This window comes from Tenrec ecaudatus, chromosome X (assembly GCF_050624435.1).
Source record: "Tenrec ecaudatus isolate mTenEca1 chromosome X, mTenEca1.hap1, whole genome shotgun sequence".
In the NCBI taxonomy this organism is placed as follows: Eukaryota; Metazoa; Chordata; class Mammalia; order Afrosoricida; family Tenrecidae; genus Tenrec; species Tenrec ecaudatus.
In genome coordinates, this window is record NC_134548.1 from 135519756 (window position 1) to 135545228 (window position 25473).

General features: G+C 44.8%; 1 protein-coding gene across 2 annotated transcripts in view; it reads left to right on the forward strand.

Annotated features, from left to right (window-relative positions):
- The first annotated feature begins 247 nt into the window (after positions 1-247).
- Positions 248-25473, forward strand: part of GRIA3 (glutamate ionotropic receptor AMPA type subunit 3) — a 389236-nt gene continuing 364010 nt past the window's right edge. Inside the window, exons 1-2 of one of the 2 annotated variants that reach the window (XM_075539616.1) lie at positions 248-733; positions 1911-2069. In XM_075539616.1, coding sequence (XP_075395731.1) covers positions 625-733; positions 1911-2069 — 268 coding nt within the window. In that variant the 5' untranslated portion in view covers positions 248-624. The remainder of the gene's footprint in view (positions 734-1910; positions 2070-25473) is intronic. The other variant, XR_012781217.1, reaches the window with a different exon arrangement.

The window sequence follows — 25473 nt, forward strand, 5'->3', positions numbered from 1 at the left end:
CCACCATCTTTTAAGGGGGGGCAGTCTCAGATTTTCTTCATAATTTCTTTCTCTTGTTCTTTTTCCCCTCTCGCTTTTGCTTCTTTGTTTTTGTTTTCCAATGTTTTGCCGGTTTGGTTTTGCTTTGGGTTTTAGTTTTTGATGTGTTCTCTCTCTCTCTCTCTCTCTCTCTCTCTCTCTCTCTCTCTCTCTCTCTCTCTCTCTCTCTCCTCTTTTTCCGCTCTCTCCTCCCCCCCTCCCCCTCTCTCTCTCTTCCTGATAGGGAGAGAGATCGCTTTGGCAAACCAAGCTTGCAGCCAATGAACCCGCCTTCTAGATTGGTGTGAAGACAGAAGTGAGGTGGGGGGCGGGGAGGGGGTGTGAGAGAGAGCCTGAGAGGGAAAGGGAGAGAGAGAGAGAGACAGAGAGAGAGAGAGGAGAAGAAGAGGAGAGGAGAGAAGAGGAGGCAGCAGCGGCGGCTGCGGAGGAGGACTAGTGTGGGGTGGAAAGGAAGAGTGAGCTGAGCTAGAGCAAGTTGAGAGGGGGGTGGTGTAGGAGCCCACTGATTCTTTTCCTGTTTCTGCTCTTATTTGGGCAACTCTCGAGTTGTGTCCATGCTCTTGTCAGCTTCTTGTGAAGCATAGCATGGCCGGGCAGAAGAAAATGGGGCGAAACATGCTGCAGGCGTTCTTCTGGCTCGTCCTGGGGCTTTGGGGTCACTCTCACGGAGGATTCCCCAACACCATCAGCATAGGTAAGCTCAGCTCCAGCCTGCCCGCCCGCCAGCTGGGGACTGGTTCCCCTGCGCCTGAGACCACTGTCCCGATGGGGCTTCAGCAGCCCTGTCTGTCCAGCTTTGCCTGGGGAAGGGACAGAGCACAGGGACACCTGGCAGAGCCCCTGGGGAAGCCAGCCCTGCTGGCGGCTAGCGGATGGGTCTGGGGGGCCTCCGGAAAGCCGCGGGGGTCTGTCTGCTGGGACTGAGTGAGGGGGGTCGCCTGGCCAAGTGGGGCAGGGAAAGCCTGCCTCAAGAGTGGAGAGGCTGCTGGCAGGGGCTGCGGGGTGGCCCCCAGAGTGACAGCTTGGACTTTGCCATGGTGTGTGTGCCAGGAAGTTGTCTCAGGGAGATGCGGTCTGTCTGGCAGCGCCAGGGCGCGTCCCCTGAGCCCCGGGCACCCTGCATCCCCCAGCAGCAGGGAGATGAGACAGTCTCAGGGAAGGTGGGAGCCTGAGAGGCAGCCGCAGCCCGGAGCAATGGGTGGGAGGAGGGGGTGAGACTCGGAGCCTGGCGAGCAAGGGAGTGTGCGGCCAAGAAGTCACGCAGCCCACCAATTCCTGAATCGCCTCTGTGTCTATCTGTGGCCAGGCTCTGGGACTCAGGGAGGGAGGGCGCGGGGGCTTCTGGCTGTGTTTGCAAGTCTAGAAGTTCAAATTGTTGCCCCAGGGAACCCACCCTCTATATTGTTAGAGCCAGAAAAACTGGATGGGGTCCGCGGGGTGGGGGTGGGGGTAAGTGGGGAATGCAATTGGTCCTCGTCCCCACCTTTCCCTTTGCACCAGGAAAGGCTGGACCAGCTGGCGAGGTTCGGCGCCTGGGGAGGGAGCCCAAGAAAGGACCCAGTCCCACTGGCTTCTCTCTCCCCCCAATTCCACCAGTTCCACAGTCCGGGCCCCAAAGCAGCCTCCTAGCCCCCTTCTCCCCAGGTTGCTTTTCCTCATTAGCTCCAGTCCCTCTCCCGACTCCATCCCCCTTAGCTTTAGAGGTGATGCAGGGTTTTAGGAGCCAACATCTGAATTTTTGAAAGACACACAGGTTGACAGTCAATCTATCCCTAGCAAACCCCAACCCCAGTGAGAGGTCACAGTGATGCACCTTCATCTCTCAAAGGACCTGAGGGCACCAGCCACATCTCTGTTCCTTTTGCTCCTAGGTGGACTTTTCATGAGAAACACCGTGCAGGAGCACAGCGCTTTCCGCTTTGCTGTGCAGTTATACAACACCAACCAGAACACCACCGAGAAGCCCTTCCATTTGAATTACCACGTAGATCACCTGGATTCCTCCAATAGTTTTTCTGTGACTAATGCTTGTAAGTAGATCGGCTTTTCCCCCCTTTGGGACCTGGGAGACCTCCTTGGCATTTGGGCTGGGGTTTGCAGTCTCTGTCTGTTAGGGGAGGGATGGCTTCCCAGTGGACATATTTTAGGGACTCTAGGCAATCCAGGTTTCCTGCGGCATACATCAACTCTGGAGGATACTACTGAGTGAGGGGCAAGGCTGTAAGGGACACGCTCATTAATAATGCCGGCTGAAAAAGTTTCATTTACCTCCCAGCTAAACTGGCACTCCCTCCTCCATACCCATTCTTGTTTCATGCCTTTGATTGTTTGTGTGTTTTGTTTATTTTCTGGATGGGGGAAACATGATTGTTTGGGGAAAGCACTACGGATGAGACTAAAGCAAGGCGAAGCTTCTGGTTTGAGTCAATTCAGGGAGCACATCGCTGGACTCAAAGTTAGTGCCTGGCTGTAAGGATGAGCTGAATTTGACAACTACCTAATAGAGAGCAGCCAAGTAGGAGAAATACTGCAAACAAGTGACCTTGAGGGAAAGAATGGCCTGGCTTCCCTGGCCCCTTTTTGTCCTAGACTTTATCACTTTTCTTACTGAGAGACCTCTGATAGCAACTGATCGCATTATAAACTACTTGCAAGTGATGAACACCTGGCCAATGGAGGGGCAAGGCAAAGATCATGCACTCAGCTGAATATTTGGAAAACTAGTTCTTCCTCCCCTTGTGGTGTTCAAGCCCCCCACCACCACCTCCCCCGCCCCCTTAAGAACCACACAGTTTTTAACTTGAAGCGAGAAGGGTGGGAGCAGAAACTGAAATACCCAAAGCAAAGCATTCCTCCAGCTCCAATGCCTCTTCTGAAACACCTAGGACGCCCCCAGATTGTTCCTCTGGCAAGGGGACATTCAGAGAAAACAGACCACAGGGATCCAAATGGCCAATACCCTGTGGGACAAAGGGGTTTTCTTGAACTAAATTCGCTGAGAAAGCCTGGCAATTCTTCAGCTAAGTTGATGTCAGGAAAAGTTTTCCCCACAAGGAGGCTATTGATGGCACAAAGCAGGCTTTTTGCTTTGCTAGCTGCTGCGACTTGCATTCCCCCACCCCCAAAGGGAGAGCCGCCATTGATGTTCCACTGGGTGAAACTTTGGCTGGGACTGCCTTGGAATCTTTCTGCCTGGAAGGCGATGTGATTCCCAAACACTCCTGAGCAGGCCCTACAGGGCATAACCCCCCTCGGGCTTGAAGGCTTGCACCATAGGCGTGAGGGTAAAGTCCTTTGCAAGAAATGTGACAGTTGTCAGCTTTAAGTAAAATTTAGCTGAGGGTACAGATCCTTATATGCACATGTTCTGAGATACTCCGTATTTGACATTTTTGGCTTTCCAACATTGACAAAAATAGGCACTTATTAATTCCAGCTAAGTGTGAAAGTTACAAAATGTCTGTCTCTACTTTGCATCTTATTTCGGTAATCCCTGCCTGTCTCCGCAGCACTTATAACTCACATCTGACTCTTGATCCTGCTCCGCTGTGATCTTGTCAAAAGACTGGATCTCAGCTACAGCCTCCTAGCAATCGATTAAAACAGATTTAAAACCAAATGCATAACTCCCAGAATTTATTATCATTGATAACAGTGAAACATTCATGTCACTGTCCTTCCATGTTTTTCCACTGATGTGTACGGGGATAAGAGAGCCACTTGGTTTCTAAGAAATGATTGTTCTCCAGGGTTTCAGTTCCATTCTTAAAGTTAAACTGGATTGACGCACCAGTCAATCGAGGGCCAGTTGAGGGACTTTGAAACCCCACTCAGGGAACAATCAGGAAATTATCTTAGCCATGTGAAAAACTCAGATTTGAACCCAGGAAATAAGTCGGTCATATTGATATTTGATTGCCCGATTGCCTTACCAGAGCAATAAAGAAATAAATTTGGAAAACCAAACAGAGGCATCAAAATCCCTGCCCTACATCCATAGAATTCCTGTTTACCCAGGCTGAATTATGGCTGAGGACTGAAGGGGGTGGGGATGGGAAAAGAGTGGCGGCTCCTGGGTGACAAGAACAGAAACCAAAAGGTGACCTTGCCCTTAGCTGTACCAAATACAGACATGGGTACATGTACACACACACACACACACACACACACAAGCCCGTGCACAGGCACAGGAGAAATCTCCCGAAACCAGTGATGTGTACCCAGCTGCTTGTTGCACTCTCATGACCTCACAGCTCAAAGGACAGAGGGGGAAAGCTGTCATCTCCTCTGATCCCTTAAACAGTCCTCTCTGAATGTCACAGTCATTGAATAGGAGCCAGATCTCAAAGCTGTGTTCTGGCAGGTGATGCCTAGTGGCTCTGTATGAGAAAGACAACTAGTCCAACTACAGTCTGATGGCCTCTGAATCGACAGCCAGTCATTTCAAGGGCTCAAGGGAGCCAGACATAGAATCTCCTTATCCCCCTCTCCCTGTGGAGGTAGAGACAAAACATCTTGGATGCCAGTGTACACTTCTAGTCCACTATTGTAGCCTGGACATTCCTGCCAGGTACCATACGTCCAATTAACTATCCTCATGTCGCCTATTGCCATGACAGAAATCCCTGTGTCCTGTGCCTTGTCTCTCCCCGGAGACGTAGGAACAATTAGAGAACACCCCAGATGGGTCCATACCTGGGCACCCATCTCTCCTTTCTGGCTCAATATGACACAGGCTTGCAAAACATTAACTTTCCCCTGGGCCCATTCAGAATCCATACATTTGGCTTTTCCTAGCACTGGATTTGAGTTCATCTCAAGTCCCAGAGTCTGACATCCTTTCTCTGGCATTCCTATGCAGGTAAACAAATACCCAAAGAGTAAACAAATGCTATGTCCTTCTGTGTGTATCCCTGTTCTCTCCTCCAGCTCTGCACACACCCCGCCTCTCCATGTATTCAAAGGGTTTTCTGACAAAGAATCCCGGGCATCAGTTATTTAGGGACTCTTTTTCACCAGCAACCAATGTTTGCACAACCCCCAAGAGATTTACTTAAAGCACACTCCAACGTCATTCCATGCATGAAGAGGCCAATAACAGCCTCCCTGGCTTTGAGGAGTGGTTCATTTGGGATCTCAGCTGAGAGGTGAATTGAAGTTTCTCAAAGAGACTCATCTCACTTGGAGCGCGTGTTTCCATTTCGTAGGGATTCATTGGGTTTGCGGTTCGTACTTTTCAATGTAGCTCCAAAGCCCCAGAGAGAAGGACAGTGTGAAACTTTTTATTTCAGTCTGCCTACATTCATATCGGCCCACAGCCATCCATCCACCCACCATCAGTGTCCAGGAAAAGAGCTGTACACACACATTGTAAATTACATGTGTCTGGTCCTTGAACACCAGATCATCCTAGGAATTCAGGGGTGTGCAAACACCGAGGGTCCCATTGGCTTGGCTTCACTATTTTGGTTCCTCAGGAAAACATCAGTTCCCTTTCGGTCCCCTCCCGTGTCTTGCCGCTGTGCACTTGTAGTGCACGCCACACTACATCACCCCAGCCTCTGCAGTGTCAGCTCATTAGCACACAGATCTCATATTCCCTCTCCGCACTGTCATTGCAAAAATCGCTGTTGTACACCTTTATAGCCAACAAATGTGCTCGTGCATTACGCACTGTTTGCAAGAAGCAGGGGAAAGACAAATGTACCCTTAAAGGTTATTCACGACAGAATTGTGCTTGAAACGCATTGTTCTTAAATAAAAATCTGTTGAGGGAGGCGCAATGGTGATGGTGGGACCGAGAGTGGGTCTTTGGAATGGATGCTTTAATGGAGCCCCAGGCAAAAGCCCTTCTGCTGCTAATGTGTACGCCATGAATTTGGGGGTGGGGGAGGGGGCCATTTGAAATATACTTTGCTAACCGAGAGCCCATTCTGTTCATCACCAAGTGCATTTTGCTACCAAGTGTACTTAGCCAAGACAGGTTTCTGTCTCTGGCCCACAGAGTCACAATCTAATTATCTGATTATTCTAATTGCCAGGATCCATTTAACTGTTTGAGTCCATTTGGGAAGCACAGTCTCCTGGTCCCATTCTCTGCTCTTTGGTGGGTTTGAGTTTGGCCTGGGTGTTTGTTACACTTTCCATGCCAGCTCTGGAATCAGGGTGAAGACAACCATCCCCCCAAGCCCACCCCCGCCCCCACACACACACCAAATCACAGCTCGAGGCTCAAACAGATTTTCATATACTAACCAGCGTCGACTGTTCTGGCTCCATTCCCCCACCTTTGCTGCGGTCCTTCTCTCCTCTGTCGCCTGGCCAGTCTTTAGTAAGTTCGCTGGCTTAGCACACCTCTCAGCCCCTCTGGCCAGCTGGCTTAGCCCACTGAAGCAAAAAGAACTTGCCTGAGTGGTGCCAGTCAAAGATTTAAGTCACCTTCTCACAAGGTTTATGACTTGTTTTTTTTAAATCTATTTTTTATGGGGGAGGGAGGGGAGGAGAGAGGACAGTGAAGCTGGTCATCTGGACCATAAAAATAGATGGCAATCAGTAGGCTGGAAAGGTGAGCATCCAGCAAAACCTCCCCTAAAAGGCTTCCCATTACTCTGTTCCATGGAGGGAGGGGCCAGGAAGGGGATTCAGGAGATGTATTTTGTTCTTGATCTGTGCTTACTACAAAACAGGTTTGGGCTGTTCCTCCTGTGTGTAATAGTAACTTTTCTCCGTAAAATGAAGTTGGTGAGCCCCGTTCTCCTCACTTGTGCCTCTCTCAGAGACCGCTGGTTCCGTTCATGCGGCTTTCGCTCTCTCCTTCCCAACAGCGTGAAGAGCAGGGTGGGGTGAAAGGTTTTTATATGTGTTTGGCTCTTGAGATATATAAATGTAGATTTCATTGTCCTTGGTAGTCAGACACGATAGGCTGATTTCCTCTTTAACAGACTGAAAAATAAATGAAGCCCTCTAGGCATTGTTGCTCATCTTCCTTTGTGTGTAAGAGATTTGTCATTTTTATACAATTGGTCGAAGAATGAAAAGCCTAAATGGATTTCCTAATAAGGGTAAGCCAGAATTTTAAAAGGTAGAATTTATAACATGGGGGAGGTGGAACAGATATACCCAGATGATTTGACTACTGTGAACTTCATAGATCAGGACTGAAAATATATCTGAATGACCTTTCCTAAAACTTTCGGTCGTCTCAGAAGATCAGAAAAATCACCTGTGTACTTTACCTGGTCCATTAAGAAAACATAATTTTGACATTGGTCCTTCTGACATTTATACTTTGAATCGAATGAGATGGCATGTCCACTAGGAGTGTGCTATTGAAACCCAAGAAGGGCGCGATGGTGACTCTTCAGCCAGCAGGAGTGTGGGAGTTGTGCAGACACTAAAGGAACTCCCTCCTGGGAGCTGCTTGCGAAATGTCTAGGCTACACAACCAGAGCTAAAATAGCTTCGGCCTGTGTGGGAGATGAGCCCTGAGCTCCAGCAGCAGACCCCCACAGGGCTCCGGCCTTGGCAAAAGGACAAAGGACACATGATGCTCTGCCTACCCCAGTCATGCCCTTTGGCTGATCTCTAAATTGCCTACCCACTGGGTCCCTGACTCTGATATGCCATCCACACGAAAGTGATTTCAGAATGGTTTCCTGTTCTGGATTTTTCCTGACGATATGCTCCTTCCCCATCAAAATATTATTGGCCTTGATCCCCATTTCTCAAGGCCTGCATTGTACTTCGGGAGTGACAGTTGTTGTGTTTTTTTTTTAATGTCACACAGGACTCTAGCTAAAAACAATTGATTAGGAGTTAAAGTACCAGAGACTATAAGAGTCGTGTTGCCTCAGTTTCAGGGAAAGAAACTCAAATCTTCGTGTTTCTGCATCTGATGCAAGAGTGGCTGTTTATCCCATCCAAAAGTCAGCTGGCTCAGCCATGGGAGACCTTCAAAAGCCCAGTTAAAAATGATCTGTCCATGGGAGAAACACACAAGGCATTAGCAGGTGCAGACACTCCATACTGAACCACTAAAGGCTTTGGGGGTAATTATGGAAAGCAACCAAAATGTATAGGGCTTAATTTTATTGAAAAGCTGTTGTAGAGCCTGAAGGTACCTATTTGGGCATTGACAGGCAATGCAATAGCCAAGAGAAAAGAGGAGGGGAGGGGAGGGATGGTGGTGGTAAATAAGTTTGGTATTCGACTAAAAGGCTCTGCTCCCTGGCATGGCCATTGTTACAAGGCAGAATGTCCCTGGCAATCACTAAATACCAGCGAAGCTATCTCCTTTGAGTACTTCATCTATCCTTCGCTTTTCTTGGCTCGAGGGTACATCTCCAGCCTCCCCCCCTAATGGAAATAACATACTCCATTTTGGATTTCCATTCCCATCCCTCTGTCTGGATCTCCCTGCTTCTCCAGTCCTAACTAACTGCCACTGGTTGTTTTTTTTTTTGTTTTTTTGTTTAGAAATTAGCCTCCACATGACCATCATTTGTCCTTAGATGGAGGGAGCAGGAGAACAATAATATGGATGAAGAGAGGAAATAGAGATGGCAATAACCCCTTAACCTTTGGGGGGCACAATTCCATCTCAGGCAGCACTTCGCAGCCTACCAAAATCACCTACTAAAAGTATCTTGTAAAACTCATGATTCAAAAGAGCTGCAATGGGAAGAGGGCAAGTTCTGCATCTCTAACAAGCTCCTAGGTGATGCCAATGCTGCTGGCCCTCCACCTTGCGATAGGTTCAGAGCAAAGAGGAAATCTCCCAGAGAAGCTCTTGCCCACTTTCCTATCTAGTTGCCATCCAAAAATGAGGCGATAGGAAACAAGTTTGGCTCCTTCTGACTTAAGGATGTCCATATCATATTCCCAACATGTCTGTTTCAGTCATGCCTGTAAGTGGCACAATTGGATGGCTGATGAGAGCCTCTACTTAGTATTGCTTTGGGAGGGAATGTATAGGGAGAACTGGAAGGCTAGCAGAGGTAAGAGATAGTTCCTTGGACAGGATGGTAGTTTCTTGGCTTCCTGCCACACCCCAAAGTGCCCCCCTGAGAACAACATTCCCAGGATAGATAAGGTAGGCATGTGGTTCCAATTCCCCTTTCTATTTGCTTCTCTGGCTCAGGGCATGCCCAAAGTAGACAGGTGGCATCTCCCCAGCTGTCCAAAGTCCCTTCCATTAAGTTAAAACAAGACACACAACACCATAACAGGGTTATGTGGTTCCTCGAGAATCTGAAAACTTGATTTCCTTTTCAAGGTGCTGGCACCTTGGCTAAGCATTTACTTGGGGTTCCAAAAGTCAGTAGTGCAAACCACTAGTCACACTGCAGAAGAAAGATGTGGTAGCCTGCTCTTGTAAAGATTTACAGCATTGGAAACCTTGTGGTATATTTCTACTCTCCTCTTCAGGCTCATTATAAGTCAAAATCAAATGACAACAAGGCGTGCCCTCGACAGATGCAGGGAAAGGGGTTGCACAGAAGTGGGACATCTTTTCTAACATAGCTGAACCCAGGCCTGCTCCTGGGAAGTCATTCAAAGCTTGCTCCGTGTCATGTGAGGATTGTCAAATGGCACTTGAGTCTCTAGATTCTAGAACCTTCCCTTCCCCAAAAATCTGCCACCAAGTCTATAATTCCAGATTTCTGAGAGGGCTTCAAAATGTTCATGGAAAATTCCATTATCTTTTCATTCTTTTTCCCCCACTGAGAACATCTTGAAGCTCTCTAATATTCGGATTACTGCACTGAAGGTTTTTGCTAACGTGAAAGTATGCATTCTAGAAAGGAAATGGATTAAACCTTTATCGGGCAGTAATATTTCAACCAGAAAAATTTGTGAAGAATATCACATATTACCTTGCAGGGTCCTCAGAAGGGGGCTTTCCAAAACAGGTAAGTGACCCAGAGCAAAGCACTGGGGCACCAAATGGCAAGGAGTCAAAGATCACTGGGAGATCCTTGAGGAAGAGTTCCTGGCATATGTTTTCCTGTTTTGCAACATACGACCTTCTCAGTGGACAATCTTTGATAGTTTATTTACAAAGGTTTTAATTGCCTTGGAGCACGTCTATTCTGTTTGCATGGTTGTTTGCTGCAGTACATGATTTCAGGGTCAGGATTCCCCACAATGACTGTGGGCTCTTTTTCAGAAGTAAAATCGTTAGTGATGGGGGAATGATTCTTAATCTTTTTAATGAATATTGCAATAAAAACAACAACAACAAAACAGACCCTTCTCTATTTTCCATGACTGGCTGACTTACTTTGCCAATTATTCAGTACAATCATGGCTCGCCTCCTTGCAGCTACCCAGAAAAGGGCCAATTTACTAAAAATGGAGTGGCATTAAACCCCAGCCCGGGGAGGGGGCCGTGTGTGGGTCTCTGTATGGGAACGCTTGTAAACTTAAGGTAGAAAGGCTGCTAAAATCCACAGATTCGCAAATATCCTTATCTCTAACGCTAATTTCCAAAGCTTCTTTTTGCTTACTCTAAAACAATGTCCTTTGAATTGGATCATTTACATCAGCATCACCAGAGATGTTTGTTAAATATATAAACTCCTGAGTCATACCCGGGATGTATTGAATCTGAAAATACAAGGATAGAGTAGCAATATCTTCCATTTTTTCCAAAATTTTTGGGTGATTCTGATGCACACTCAGCTTGTGGATAACTAGTTTGATAAACCCTGATATGGTGAAGAGATCTATGGATTCAGGTTAAACATATATCCAACACCCACTAGGTGCTGGGCATTTCGCCAGGCATGCTCACATATGTTACTTCTCCATATATGGAAAGTATTGGCAAGTTTGGCTTTCAGATCAGAAATCTAAGACTTGACAGATTGAAGAGACTAATGGCGAGACATCATATATAAGGCAAACAAAGGATAAATGAGTTGTGAAGTGGGAAGTAGAGTCAAGGGACTCAGATGATAAGTCAAGACACGGGAAAGAGTTGCACGTTGACAACGCTTCCTTCCGTGCTTGCTTATTAGCGAATAATTGGTCCTTAACCATGCTATAACTGAGATGTCATGGTAAATGCCAACCTATTTATCAACAACACATGCATTGCCAGCAGTTCATGTAGGATTCATTGTGCCTTCCTTCCCATCCTTGCCATCACAAAGTTTAACATCAGAAGAGAAATAGTAACCAAATGAGTAGCTATCATTCGCAGGGCGCATGCCATGTGGAGGGCACTGTTGGGCACACCTTACGTGTCTTATTGCTTAGAATGTCTCAACATTTTCAGAAGGGAGTGACTATCATGCTCACTTTATACAAGAGGAAACTAGTCAAGTAGTTCAAGGTCACTCTGTTTAGGTTAAGCGAGGGAGCCAGAATTTACCCGAGATATTCATTCCTGCCTCAAGAACTTGCATGGATTTCCATGTTCACAGGTGCGCAGCAGTGTACATCAATATGGAAATTGAACCAGTTATGTTACAGTTAGTGGGGCTTTTAACAATCTGGAGAACCCAGGTTCCTATAGGAAGACCTATAAGTTCTTTTTTTTTAAAAACCACTATGAGACAAACAAAAAAATCTGCAACCAGAACTGAAATGATAGAAAGTGGAAGGTGTAGCTTCTGGCACCACACAGCAATGTTGCTGGTTGAGCGAAGCTCTGTTAGCTTGTGGTTATTACTACTGAGAACAGTGGAGAGAGGAGCTCTACTTTGGCTTTCTCCTCTTAGTATGCCAACAAGGTGTGTCTTAGTGTGCCAACATTGTAGAACTTTGTGCACATGCTACATACATCCACTTTTTATATCCAGTAATCATGTATGGCTGAACACCAGCTCGGCTCTCACTAGCCTTCCGAGCTTACCACTTCACTCCTGGGCCTTGAAGTTTGCACCTGACATCTGGAATAAGAGGTTGCGCCTTTATTCTTGTCTATTGGAAGGTGGTTTCTCTTACTTAGTTTAGGCTAGACCAGCGTGCAAAGAATAATTCTAAAATGTATTGCCTGGATTTGAATCTTGATTCAGTCTCTTATTAGTTCCATGAACCTTGGGAAAACTATTTAACCTCTCTGATTTTCAGTTTCCCCATCTGTGTAAGGATGAGGAGTGCCATTGTAACTTCCTGTTGGGAAAATTAGATCATCTTTATAAAACAGTGTTCAAAGGCTAGCTAGCATCATCATGAAGTGGGGAGAGGAATAGAGTTAGTCACAGAAATTCTTTCAGTTTTTTGCAGTTCCCAGACTCTTCCCAACTAACTTACACCTTCTGTGAATCTGTAACTAGCTGGAACCAGGCTGGATGGGATAAACGTTGAGTACTCACAGTGTTGCCGGGGCATAAGAATTTGCTTTGGAACGAAGCAAAGGAGAAAGAAAGAGTCTGCTTGATACATCAAAGCACCAGGGCCTATATACCATTAAGCATAATCATGCTATCATGGAGTGGGATTGTCTAGACTGTAGAAGGGCATGATTTCTTAATTTTTTATCGGAATTATCATAATTTCGGAAAATAGGGTACTCACATAAATAATGTGCACAAATCTATAATGCGTAAAAATGATGAGGTTATGTAAAAAAAAAAAAAAAACCTTCTAGCATAGTGCCTATCTCAGGACTTTTCCAAAAGTAATTTTTGCATCATTCACTTTCATTCCGAAGTCCAAAAACATTAGTTTGGACTGTATTTGCGGAAAGAAGCTATAAGCTGAGGTCAGTAAGTCATGGATTGGCTTTGGCAGTACCTCTGGTCATCGGAAGACGAACCACTGGGACGGTGCATCTGCTCTGGGGCTGTTCAGGAAGATCATGCCAAACAATGATGGAGAGTGGAGTGCTGAGAGAAGGGCTGCCACAGCCCGACTGTGGACTGCTTCCGCAGATGGCAGTCTGGAATGGGCACGGTCGCAGCATACTGGCCTCCCCCAACGGAGTGGCCTCCCTGGCCTTGGGTGTGCAGACCCACATGCCTCCTGGTCAGGGCTGTTTCTGGGGCGGAGAAAGCTATTATTCCTCCTCGCATGTGGAGAAGGCCGTTTGCAGAGCAAAGAAGGAAAGGATTCCTGCTTGATGTACAAATAAGGTAGAGAGCCACGTGGCGGTGCCTTACACGACCGGGAAGAACGCTTCCATATGATCCACAATACTTCTGCTGGGTATCTATCCTAAAAGAGTGAGAGACATGGCATGAGCAGACATATGCACTCCCACCTGCATCGCAGCACTGGTCACAGTAGCAAGATTGGTTGGCAACATCCATCCCAGATGTCCATCAGGAAATGAATGGATACACAAACTTTGGTAAATATGTACCACAGAATCCTAGGCATTGCTGGAAAATGACACCAGGAAGCACTTCAGGACCTAGATGGACTCAGAGAGCTCATTAGGCTGAGTGAAATTAGTCAATCACAAAAGGACAAATATCCTATGAGACCACCACTATGAATGTAAACACCAAGGCAAAGACTTTCATACTTAAAGGACCAGATTCTGGGGCCCTCTAGGCTTAGAGGGCAACAGAAGGAAAGGGCAGCAATGACCTAGAGAGCAGTTCGCAACCTGTGGGTCATGACCTCTTTTGGGGGTCGAACGACCCTTTCACAGAGGTTGCCCAATTCATAACAGTGGCAAAATTAGAGTGATGAAGCAGCAACGAAAATAATTTTATGATTGGGGGTGGGAGGTTCACCACAACATGAGGACCTGTATTAAAGGGTCACAGCATTAGGAAGGTTGAGAACCACTGGCCTAGAGGGCTCCCAGGTGAGAGGGTGAAAAGGAGGATGGCTGACCACAGGAGGGAGAAGAGAATTCAGAGAAAGGGGGAGCAGGATGATGAGTGGTTTCAACTGTTGAATGTCAAGTTGATGGCCTGAAATGTAAACACACATTCAATTCACAATAAAAAATAAATAAAGGCTGCGTTAGAAACTCCAGTGTAAGCTGGTGAGGGAACGACTGGTGGGAAGCAAACGTCCATGTCAGCAGGCACCACGAAGAAGACGTAACATTAAACATGCCAGAGAAAAAAATTGAAAATAAATTCAGCAATATGGAAAAAATACCGGTATAGCGCATTCATGAAAATAATGTATATGGGTATAATGTATACCATTCAGAAATCTATAACAGTATATTTGTATACAAATATAGTATATACAAGTTTATGACTATTCATGCTGCTTTGGGTAAATAGCTTCCAATAATAACTTCGGTGTTTGCCGTCTTGAAGGAAAGAACAATCTTTTTTCACGCGTAAAGTCTGTTTTAATGTGGCTGAAAGTGGGAGAGTGAAAAAGGAGGTTCTTGAGTTGATCCACTCAGTCAAGGAACAATGTGGTGCCAATTGAGTTCTCTCAGCCCTAATTTCTCAAAGCACTTTTAATTAAGGATGACATGTGGATGCAAGGTTTGAGCATATCGGTTGGAGTGGATGAATTTTCTTCTTTTGATGTTGCTTGCTGAAGTCAGAACAAAAATAGCAAAGGAATAAGATATGGAAAAGGTTAAAAGAGAAATGTTGCTAATGTGATTTTTTCCAGCATTTCATTCTCCATTCTCTCCAGAGCAAAGGTTAACAAGCTGATTCCATAAACACAGACTCGCTAGAAAAAAATCCTGCTGAGGGATGAACACCAAGCCATGTGGTCCTTTTCCTCCCTGCTCAGTCTCTGGGTTCTGGGGCCAATCTAACAGTTCGCTGCCTCCAGCAGTCCCAACCCTGATTGATGACTGAAGGCTCTATTCAACCTTAATACCCCAGGCACCCTGGCTCCATCTGGATCACCTCCTCTTCTCATTTCGCACCCAAGGCCACTGCCATGTTATCTCCTGGGGTCATTGACCAGGGTTTTTCAGATGAAGAATCTAAGCAACAGAGGGGGCACTTGACATACCCGAAGCTGCACAACTAGTAGATGGCTGAGCTAGGATTGCTCCTGGCACATCTATAAGATATCTTCCCAACACAATACATATTCTGTTAGCTTTCACTGCTGAACAGCGATATCCCAAAAGAAAAGAATAGCCCTTCCTTTATAAAATCAGGTGGCAGCAAGTTGGGAATGTGATAAAGCATGAGTTTTAGGGACCATGGTACATAGTATCTCCAATTTAGGGCCTCCAAAGTTAACTTGTCAGCATTTTTCAACCTTCTGATTTACAGCCAGGAATGAGTGAAACAAAGTTTTGGATTCTCTTGTACATCACATATCATTAGAGCTAGAGCCACTAGATCTAAGCCAACCACAACATATCATGGGAAGAAGAGCCTGAGGCCAAGACAGAAGGACCTTGCCCAGGAGATGCAGCTCCCTAATCACAAAAGCAAGATGAGAATCTAAAGTGCCCGATTCACAAAGGCATGTGCTTGTTTTCATATTCTCACAAACAGAAAGCAACTGCTTCTGGTTATTACTGCACTATTTTCTGATATTTACTCTTCTCTGATTGTTTCATATGTTTAAATCATATTACCCTAATTAAATTGTTAGGATGTAAAGACATGTTTCTGATTCTAGATGATAAAAAATGTTAAATTAATTAATGCTAATGGTGAAAGCATCTTCAAAATTGTAGATAAGAAAAAATAAAAAATGTCCCCAAACCAATTTTACACCATGTTCAGATTTGGGTTTTGTTTTGTTTTTTTCCATTAATATCATAGTCTAAGAATTTTTCCAGGTCTTTGAAATGTTCTTTAACAATCTGTTTTTTAATGGTTATGGATTATAATATGGAGTCACTCGGTGGTCCAAATGGTTAGACATTTGACTGCTAGCTGAAAAGTTGAAGATTCAAACCCAGTCAAAGGCACTTCGGAAGAAGTGGCGGTCTGCTTCCCAAAAGATCACAGTCTTGGAAACCCTGTGGAGCTGCTCTACTTGGCACTCGCGGGGTTACAATGAGTTGGATTTGACTTAATGGCAACTAAAAACAATTTTATTATTATTTATTACAGATTCATTTTATGGCATGAGAGCACCTCACAAATTTGCACGAAGATCCTTTATTTTCCAACTCCATTTTCCTCACAAACTTTCGATGCCCCCTTGTGTATGCTATGATTTCTATATCACCAATGAAATGATTTCTTGTGCCCTTTACTATGCAGTTAGGTGGATTTTAAATTCACAGAAATTTATATGTATGCCTCAAACCCCTGCAATACCTGAATCCCTAGCACAGGTCTGACTAAACCCAGCAAAATCTTAATAAAAACTTGCTGACTCATTGCCTTGGCTTTTCTGGAAGGAACACTATTCCTCTGTGGGCACCCGGAATGAAAACTTGACCTTCTACCCTCTTTAAGACACTTATTATGTACATAAAGATAGGCAGGATAACAATGATGGCTACGTTAAAAAGCTAGACTTTCTAGGTTTAAAAACTTGATCCATAATTTTCTAGTTCTATTGTCATGCATGAGAAGCTAAACCCCTTTGAGTCTCAGTTTTTCTAACTAACAAATAGAGGAAACAGAAATTCCTACCTCATAAGTTTGCTGTGAAAATTAAATGATATGATACTTGTCAAGTGTTTTGCACATAGCACACAAAAACTATTAGCTATCATTATTAATAATCTATTTTTCAGGGGAGATGGGGTGGAGACACCAGGCATAGAGTCAGAAAACCTGTGTTATTGTCCCATCTCTGCTTTTATGTAACCATATAACCTTGCGATGAAAGAGACAAGAAGCTGTCTGTCCCCACAAAGATTTACTGTCTTAAAAATACTATCTAGGGTTGCAATGAGTGGGATGCTACTTGATGGTGAGTGGATTTGGTGTGACCTTGCTCAAGGGAAACCTGCTACCTTTCAGGTCGGTGGTTTAAACCCACCAGCTGTTCTGTGGGACAAAGATGAGGTTATTTGCTCCCATAAAGATTTAAAGTCTTGGAAACCCTATGGAGAGCAATCGTGAATCAGAATCACCCTGACGGCAGTGAATATAAGATGCAGGGTTTTGTTTGACCTTGTGTGGATTATTTATCACCCTGGGACTTGTTTTTTCATCTGCGAAATGGGCATAATATTGCTAGAATTGTGTATAGAGAGAAACAATCAAAAATGGGGGTAAGAGAGATTGAATGTAAAGGCACTTTGGAACTCTAACGTATGATCGCAACATATGTAATGTTTGATACCTGTTTGTGGTGTGGGAAAACTGGAACTGCAGAGGGTGCAGTTTTCTTCCAACGAAGCCCCTCATCTTAGAAGTAGAGATGACTGTAGTCAGAAGGCCCTGGTAGTGCTGCCAGGTAAGCATCAGCTTGCTAAGCATGATGTCAATAGTTTACCCCCATCAGCTACTCCGGGGGAGAAAGATGAGGCTGACTGCCCCTGTAAGGATTTAGAGCTTCCGAAACCCAGAGGGTTGCTCTGAGTCAGAGTGGATGCAATAGCAGTGGGCTAGAGGCAGAAGGGATCACAGAAGATCATCCAGTCAAACGGTTAATATCCTATATAAGAAAAGAGGGTAAAAGAAGGGAGAGGTCAAGGTCACCGCATCAGTCACAGAACTGTGACTGGAACTCGGGTCTCTTGATTTCCCAAGCAGACCCCTTAAGCAATTTCTGTAGCTCTTCATTTTGTTTGCTTTTGTAATCCAGTTCTTTGTGGACGCCATGTAGCTTGGAACTGATAACTTGGAGTTTCCTTACAATGCCGAGCCGCAGAGAGCAGGGCTGAGTCGTATTTTTAACGCTAACGTCCTTCCAGGTGAGGAAGAGTAAGGGCACAGGAAGGTGGTGGTAGCTCTCAGTCAGGTAGAGGGACCTGGCCAGATGCCCGAAGGACGTGTGTTATCCCTAGCAATGACCACTGCGGCAGATGGTTTTTCTTTGATTGTTAATATTTAATCTTTGCAGTCAGCCCTCAGTTATGTGTTTTTGGAAAACTTGGTACAGGGGATGAAATTGCCAGTTGCTTGCAAATACAATTGCCAATTGTTTGAATGAAGTAAATTGATTACAGCCAGAGGACTATTCATTTTACCCTGGCATGCACACAGCCAGCGTCAGGCAAGGGCTGCATTGCTGATGGCAGCTCAGATAGCACTGCACCTCCTGAGTTATATCCCTCCAGGTACTCGGTAAATATATGTGTGGGATACTTTCATCTTTACGCCATTTTAGCTAAGATGAGAGCGTATAAACACTTCTACCTGACAACCTTTTCAAGTTCACCAGCACAGAAGGTTATTTTAAAAAGAAACAAGAAAGGAGTTTTTCAATAGCAGGCTCCAAAGGTGACTACAAATGCCATCCAACAAGGCAGCCCATTAAGAAATGTAGTGTGAAATGTGTTAATATGATAAACCCAAATGAGGTTTCACTATTCTTAGCTCCAGATTTTGGCTGCCTTCCCCAGCTGCCATGGGGCGCAGACAGAGTTCATCAGAGCTCACCCTCTCCCTCAGCCCGCAGTCCCCTCCCCTCCTCCATCAGCCCCCTCTCAGCAGTAGAAAACACAGCAGCCAAAGGCAGAGAGCCCTCACCTTGGCATCTCCACAGGTCCTGCTGCGAGGGGACTCCTGGCTTGGGAGGAAGGGGGGAGACAGCGGTGACAAAGCTCTGGATCATGCTGCAGACATCACTGTTTGCCAGATGGAGGCCGGTCAGTTGAGGAGGCTGACAAAGCAGGACCCCTAGTTCTAGACAAGAGTAAGTGACCAGCGTGCTACATCAACAAGATGGAGGGAAAGAGGCAATGGCCTTGCCCACCAGACCCTGGTTTTGCGAGAACAAGGGGTCTCCCTTGCAAGCTTGAAAGGAAAAAATTGAGGGCATGTCCAAGGCAGGCCTGCTTTACATAGTGGAAAGTAAACACGGGGGACTTTTTTTGCCCAAGAGTTGGTGTCAGCTGAAAAAATAAACATGGCGAGAGAAGGTTATGATACATTCGTGCTGCCAAGGTAAGAATAGGTTATTAAGGGAAATGAAGCTGTTTGGGGGGAAATCTTGACTCTCTGAGCTCAGAAACAGAGAGTTCAACCAGATCCTCCAAGGGTCTTGGTGAAGGAGCCGTAGTTTCAGAATTGTGATTCTGTTTTCCAGCGAAGGGAGTCAGAAAGGAAAAGTGGCATCAAGGGTTGGCTGGCTGAAACTGAGATGCTAAAATGTCTGGTGTGCTCAGAGCTAAATTCTCCCGCACATATAAGAGAAACCGTGTGCCATGAATGACGAAGGATTAGGCCTTGACATCTCTTTTACTCTACTATTACTAACTAGCGAGGGGATCGCTCCATTTCTAGACATGCCTTCTCATTTGTAGACTCCGGGCATTAGACTCGCTGACCTCTCAGACCTTTCTGGCTACAAATAATTTTCATTTCGATTATATCGCAGGGCTCCTTTGGAAGGCTTGAGCGGGACCTTTCTGTGTGCTCCCTCTCTCTCAGGACAGTGAGCATTCAGGTTGCTCAGAAGATGCACAGACCAAATCAAGCTGCCTCTCAAAAGACTGACTGACCTCCCTGGTCGAGGTGCAGGCTCTGTTACGTAGACCTAGTGATTTAACCCACATCCTGCTTCACCCCAAATTCCTTGCAAGGATGTAGATCTAGTTAATACAGTGAGTTTGTTTTGTTCAGTGCACTAGGCAATTATGAGCTTCAAACCTTTGAGACAACATTGTATATGCTTTAAGCCAGAGTTGCCCTGGGTCTAAAAACAAAACAAAACCACTCATTGTCATCAAGTTGATTCTGATTCATAGCAATTCTCTAGGACTGTGTGGAACTTCCCCTGTGGGTTTCCAAGATAGTAACTATTTACTGGAGTAGAAAGCCTCATCTTTCTCCCGCAGAGCAGCTGGTGGTTTTGAACTGCTGATAGGGGGATCAACAGTCCAATGCAAAGCCACCATGGTGCTGGTGAAAAATATTGACAGTACCATAGAGTTCCAAAAGAACAAAGAGGACTATCTTGGAAGAAGTGCAGCTAGAATACTTCTTAAGAGGCAAGGATGGCGAGCATTCCTCTCATGTGCTTTGTACATGTTTTCAGGAGAGGCCAGTCACTGGAGAAGCAGAAAGACCTTCCACATGATGGTTGCATCAATGGGCTCCAACATAAGTACATTTGTGAGGATGGCACAAGACCTGGCAATGTTGCCTTCTGTTGCACACTGGTTCACTATGGGTTAGAACAGACCCAACCACACCTAACAACCACACCTAACCACACCTAACCCTGGGTTAGAATCCTGCCTCTATGAATTCTAGCTATAGCACTTAACCATTCTGCACTTCAGTTTGTTCATCTATTGAACGAGAGTCATCACACTGCCTCCCTTATGGAGTGATTGCCAGGACTTACCAAAAGAATTCACTTCAAATGCCCAGCATACAGTACATGCTTCCTGCATTGGCTAGCCTTTTTCGTTTTCTTCTAAATATGTGCTGAGCCAAGAGTAAAATATGGCAAATCAATAAAATATTGAGCTACCAATCAGGACCATGGACTCTCTGGGTGTTGCAAATGGTTAGCACACTCGGCTGCTACCCCAACAGTTAGAGGTTCAAGTCTACCCAGAGGCACCATGGAAGAAATGCCTGGCAATCTACTTGTCCAAAACATCTATTGCAAATCTTGGGGAGATCAGCACCATTCCACTATGATTCACTTGGTGTCTCCATGAATAGAAATCAACACACTAGCAGCTGGCTACTAATGGATCATCAAGACCACTATATTTAAGGAGTGACAAATTATTTGGCTTCTCAGAGCCCCCGGGTTTGGGTCCTTATATCAGCACATTTACATTTTAACTAGAACATTCTGGAAACTTCACAGGCCAATGAGAGAGGGTAGTTTGAGTACTCTTTGAACCATACTACTTAGATGGGTGCTGCTTGCACCTCCCAAAGGAGGCAGCTCAGCCGTGCAGGGATTCTTCAGTAAGACTGATGCAGCAAGGAGGACCCAAAGGGGGGTACTTGATGCAGCTTACAGACTTGAAGAGCTGAACAATCTTTCACCTTCCCTGTTCAGAGGACACAGTTAAACTGTGGGGTGAGAACGAGGCCTTGAAGCTGCCCCTGTCGCCTCCCTTCTCTGGTTCTCACTGAGTGAACACCGCTGGTAGCAAATGAAAGATGAGGTTCGCTGAATGTGCACAGCTGGAAAATGGCAAGTGGAGCCCAACACCATTTTAGAGACAGAATGAACTGCTCTTAAAGGTGGGAGGTGCAGTAGATCAAAGTCACTGATTTTGCAACAGAAGTTTATTATTTGTTTATTCTTCAAATTCTGTGTTTTATTGTAGAGAGGTATGTATGGGGGCGCAAAAAAGGGGAGGGCATGGACAGACAGTATGGGGAATCAGCTTCTCTTAATGCAATTCCAGCTGCTCCTTATCAATAGTGTCCATATTGAACTGGAAGACCCACCGCTCATCTTACACAAATACCCCCCAAATAGCTTTTCTTCCTAGGCTATTCTTAGAAGCCTTCAGTCTTTGGGGGAAAGACCCCAGTAATGGCTTGGATACATGTATGAACCTCATATGTCTCCATTTAGTAGTTCAGACAAGGAAATAAAGAGGTAGAGATTATCTCCAAAGATATGAGCCAAGTTCAATATGGAGAAAGGTGAAGGAGTTGGTGATCTGCACTGACCAGTGGCAATTTTCTGCTGGAAGCGGTAACATCGCAGATATGTGTATGTGTGTGTGGGGGGGGCATACAGACTGTACCAGATGCCAGAGAGAATGGCACCAAAATGACTATGAAATTTTGATGCAAAGTTTCACCATAAATTTATTATTTTATGTGGAATATATCCATGTAATTATAAAAAATGGAAACATTCCTTGGAATCCCAGCTTACATGCATCAATATGCATACCTATAACGCCCAAATTCTATATGATTTCACATGTTTAACCTTCTAATGTGCCTTGTGAAGCCCTAGAAGTGTAAGGTCAGTGCTTCAAACTGAAAGGTTGGGAGATTCAAGTCCATCCGTAGGCACCTTGAGTTCATCTGCTCTCATGAAGATTTACAGCCTCCAAAATCCAATATAGAGTATCTAGGAGTTGAGATCACCTCAGAGGCCGTGGGAGTGTGCTCTGGTAAGAGCTATCATTACTACTCAATTATAGCCATACTTCAGATCCCAGGGCTTCATCTTCAAGCATGAGCTGTTGTGGTCGTTGTTCCTGGCATTTTCACAGTCACTAATTTTATCAAATATTCTGGTGTTTTAGCTACAATATTGTACCAAGTAGTATTCATGTATATAAATCAACCACATTTTTGAAAATTAAGCAATAATTAAAAGAAAATGAAAAGAAAAATACCAAAGACTGCTCAGTTACAAAGAATGTAATTCAATGTAGAGAGATTTTACAAAAACAATTTTGTTGTACGTAGCTAATAATTGATCTAAGAAATATTATCTTAAAGCAATTTACAAATATATCATATAGTAATTTATCATTTAAATTGATAATAAACATTACTAAAAATTCTGTGAAGAACCCTGGTGGCATAGTGCATTATGCGCTGGGCTGCTCCCAGCCACTTCCTGGGAGAAACATGAGGATTCTCTATTCCATGAAGACATACAGTCTGGGAAACCCACAGGGACCATTCTACCCTGTGCTCTAAGGTGTCCATCAGCTGGAATTGACTCAAAGGCAGTGAGAGAGAAAGATTCTGTACTGGGTGATATGGAAAGAGGACCATGGAAATGGTAATGCCGTATGTTAGCACACTGGGGAACAGCAAACCTAGTGACGCCAATCCTCTAGTACCATTAGGTCTGCCAGGTTGCACACTACGTCGATCAGACTTATATTGTCAAGTATGGGCGATGCTGCCTCCACAACCCAGAGAGATCTACTGTTGTTGTTAAGGGGTGCCATCAAGTTAGCGCAGACTCATAGTGGGACTCTATCACAAAATGAAACACTGCCCTGAGCTGTACCATCCTCACAAGCAATGCTACGTTAGAGCCCATTCTTGTGGCCAGTGTATCGGTGCATCTCATCGAGGTCTTTTTCTTTTTCTTTTTGGGCTCACTCTACTTTACCAGCATGGTATCCTCCTCTAGGGACTGGTCCTTCCTGATGACAAGTCCAAAGTATAGGAGGGGCAGTCTGACTGTACTTTTACCACCATAGGTTTGTCTGTTCTTCGCAGCACCATAATAGAAAAGCAGCACTTCTTTGGGGGGTCTCTTTTATTTGTCATCTATCTTTTTTTAAAAAATCATTTTATTGGGAGCTCATACAACTCTTGTCACAATCCATACATACATCAATTGTGTAAAGCACATTTGTACATTCATTTCCCCTATCATTCTCAAAACATTTGCTCTCCACTTAAGCCCCTGGCTTCAGGTCATCATTTGTTACCCTCCCTCCTTGCTCCCTCCTCCCTCATGAACCCTTGATAATTTATGTTATTATTTTGTCATAGCTTTCCCTGTCCGACGCCTCCCTTCACCCATTTTCTATTTCACTCCAGGGAGGGAGTGAAATGTAGATCCTTGCAATCAGTTCCCCCTTTCCAACCCACCCTCCCCCTACCCTCCCAGTATTGCCACTCACACCACTGCTTCTGAAGGGATCATCCGTCCTGGATTCCCTGTGTTTTCAGTTCCTATCTGTACCAGTGTACATCCTCTGGTCTAGCCAGACTTGAAAGGTAGAATTGGGATCATGATAAGGAGGGGGGGGAGAGGGGAGAAGCATTTAGGAACTAGAGGAAAGTTGTATTTTTTCATCGTTGCTACATCGCACCCTGTCTGGTTCATCTCCTCCCCGAGACCCTTCTGTAAAGGAATCTCCAGTGGCCGACAAATGGGCTTTGGGTCTCCACTCCACACTCCCCACCCCATTCACTATGGAAAGATTTTTTTGTCATCTGGCTTTTGCATGCATTATGAGGCCATTGGAAATCCCATGGCTGGGGTCAGATGCATGCACCTAACTCTTCAAAGCGCCAATTTTGCTCGTGAACACTTTTAGAGAGGCCTTTTGCAGAAAATTACCCATGCCGTGCGTGGCTTGATTTCCTGATGGCTGCTACCCTGGAGAATGATTTTTGATCTAACTACAATGAAATCTTGACAACTCCAAGCTTTTTTCAGTTTACCATGATGTTGTCCATTAATCTCATTGTGAGGATTTTTAATTTTCTTTCCACTGAGTTGTAATCCACACTGAAGGCTGCAAACCTCGTTCCATGTCTTCTTTTGAACCTCGTTCCAAATCCTCTCCTTAATCTGATTGAAGTCTTTGGCTGGTACTTGGTGGATGTACCACTGCAACTGTTTAATGGCATTGTTCAATCATGCCTGCATTCTGGCGGCATAGACAGTTAGCACATCCAGCTTTGCATCCATATGTTGACACATGTCAGTTGGTATTTCTTCCATTTAGTTTTTATGCTTTTTATATCTTCAAATATTTTGCCCATGGAATTTTGCAATAGGGCAACTCAAGGCTTAAATTTTTTTTTTTTTTTGCCCTCAGTTATTCCAGCTTGAGAAACATCAAGCTCATCTTTTCACCTTCGGGTTTTCCAACTCCAGGCCTTTACATATTTCATCATAATACCTTACTTGGTCTTCTTAAACCACACTTTAAAATCTGCTGTTTGCTCTAATCATTTCTTCTGTTCACGTTAGCTTCTTGACATTCAAAAGCAAGTGTGAGCATTTTTTTATTGTTTCCTTCCTTCCAGCCTTTGCTCTCTTCAGGTGTGATGTCCTGGAGGTCATCCACAACGTATCTGGTCTTCTGTCGTTAGTGTTCAATGCACCAAATCGACTGTCATGGTCGTCTCTAAGTGAGGCTATACTCAAGATCATATTTGCTGTCGTGAACTTGTTCTAATTTTCTTCAGCTTCAACGCGAACTTACATGTGAGCAGGTCCACAATCAACTGATGATGTTGAGCTTTTCCATCCTGTCTTATTATACAGATTTCACATATTATTACTCTGCCCATGGTACAGTTAAAGAAACTGAGGCTTGGAGACATTAACGTGTGTGCCTAGTAAATGGTAGGGATGGAACCTGTGTGTCCTACTCATTGTGCTCTTTCCATGTATCATGCTGTCTCCCTGTAACTGCCTTGTAAAGGCATGAATGCTTCCACATACAGTAATATTCCACATAACCGAAGTGCATGTTTTTCCGCACTCTAAGAGCTATATTATAAACCATTATGTTTGGTTTACCAAAAAAAAAAAAAAAAGAACTATTTTGAAGGGAAACTTTCTCTAGGGCATCACACATCCACATGCTTTATTATGTGGAAAATACAGACCACCGTGCATTTAATCTTTGTCTATCTTCATAGCTTTCCTCTCCTGCCCCCACGATGAGGCTGGCAATGTCTAATACTTCCTAGGTTACTGACAATGGAGTCTTAGAAAAGAGGAGCTGCTAGAAGTAGACATACTGAAATGTGA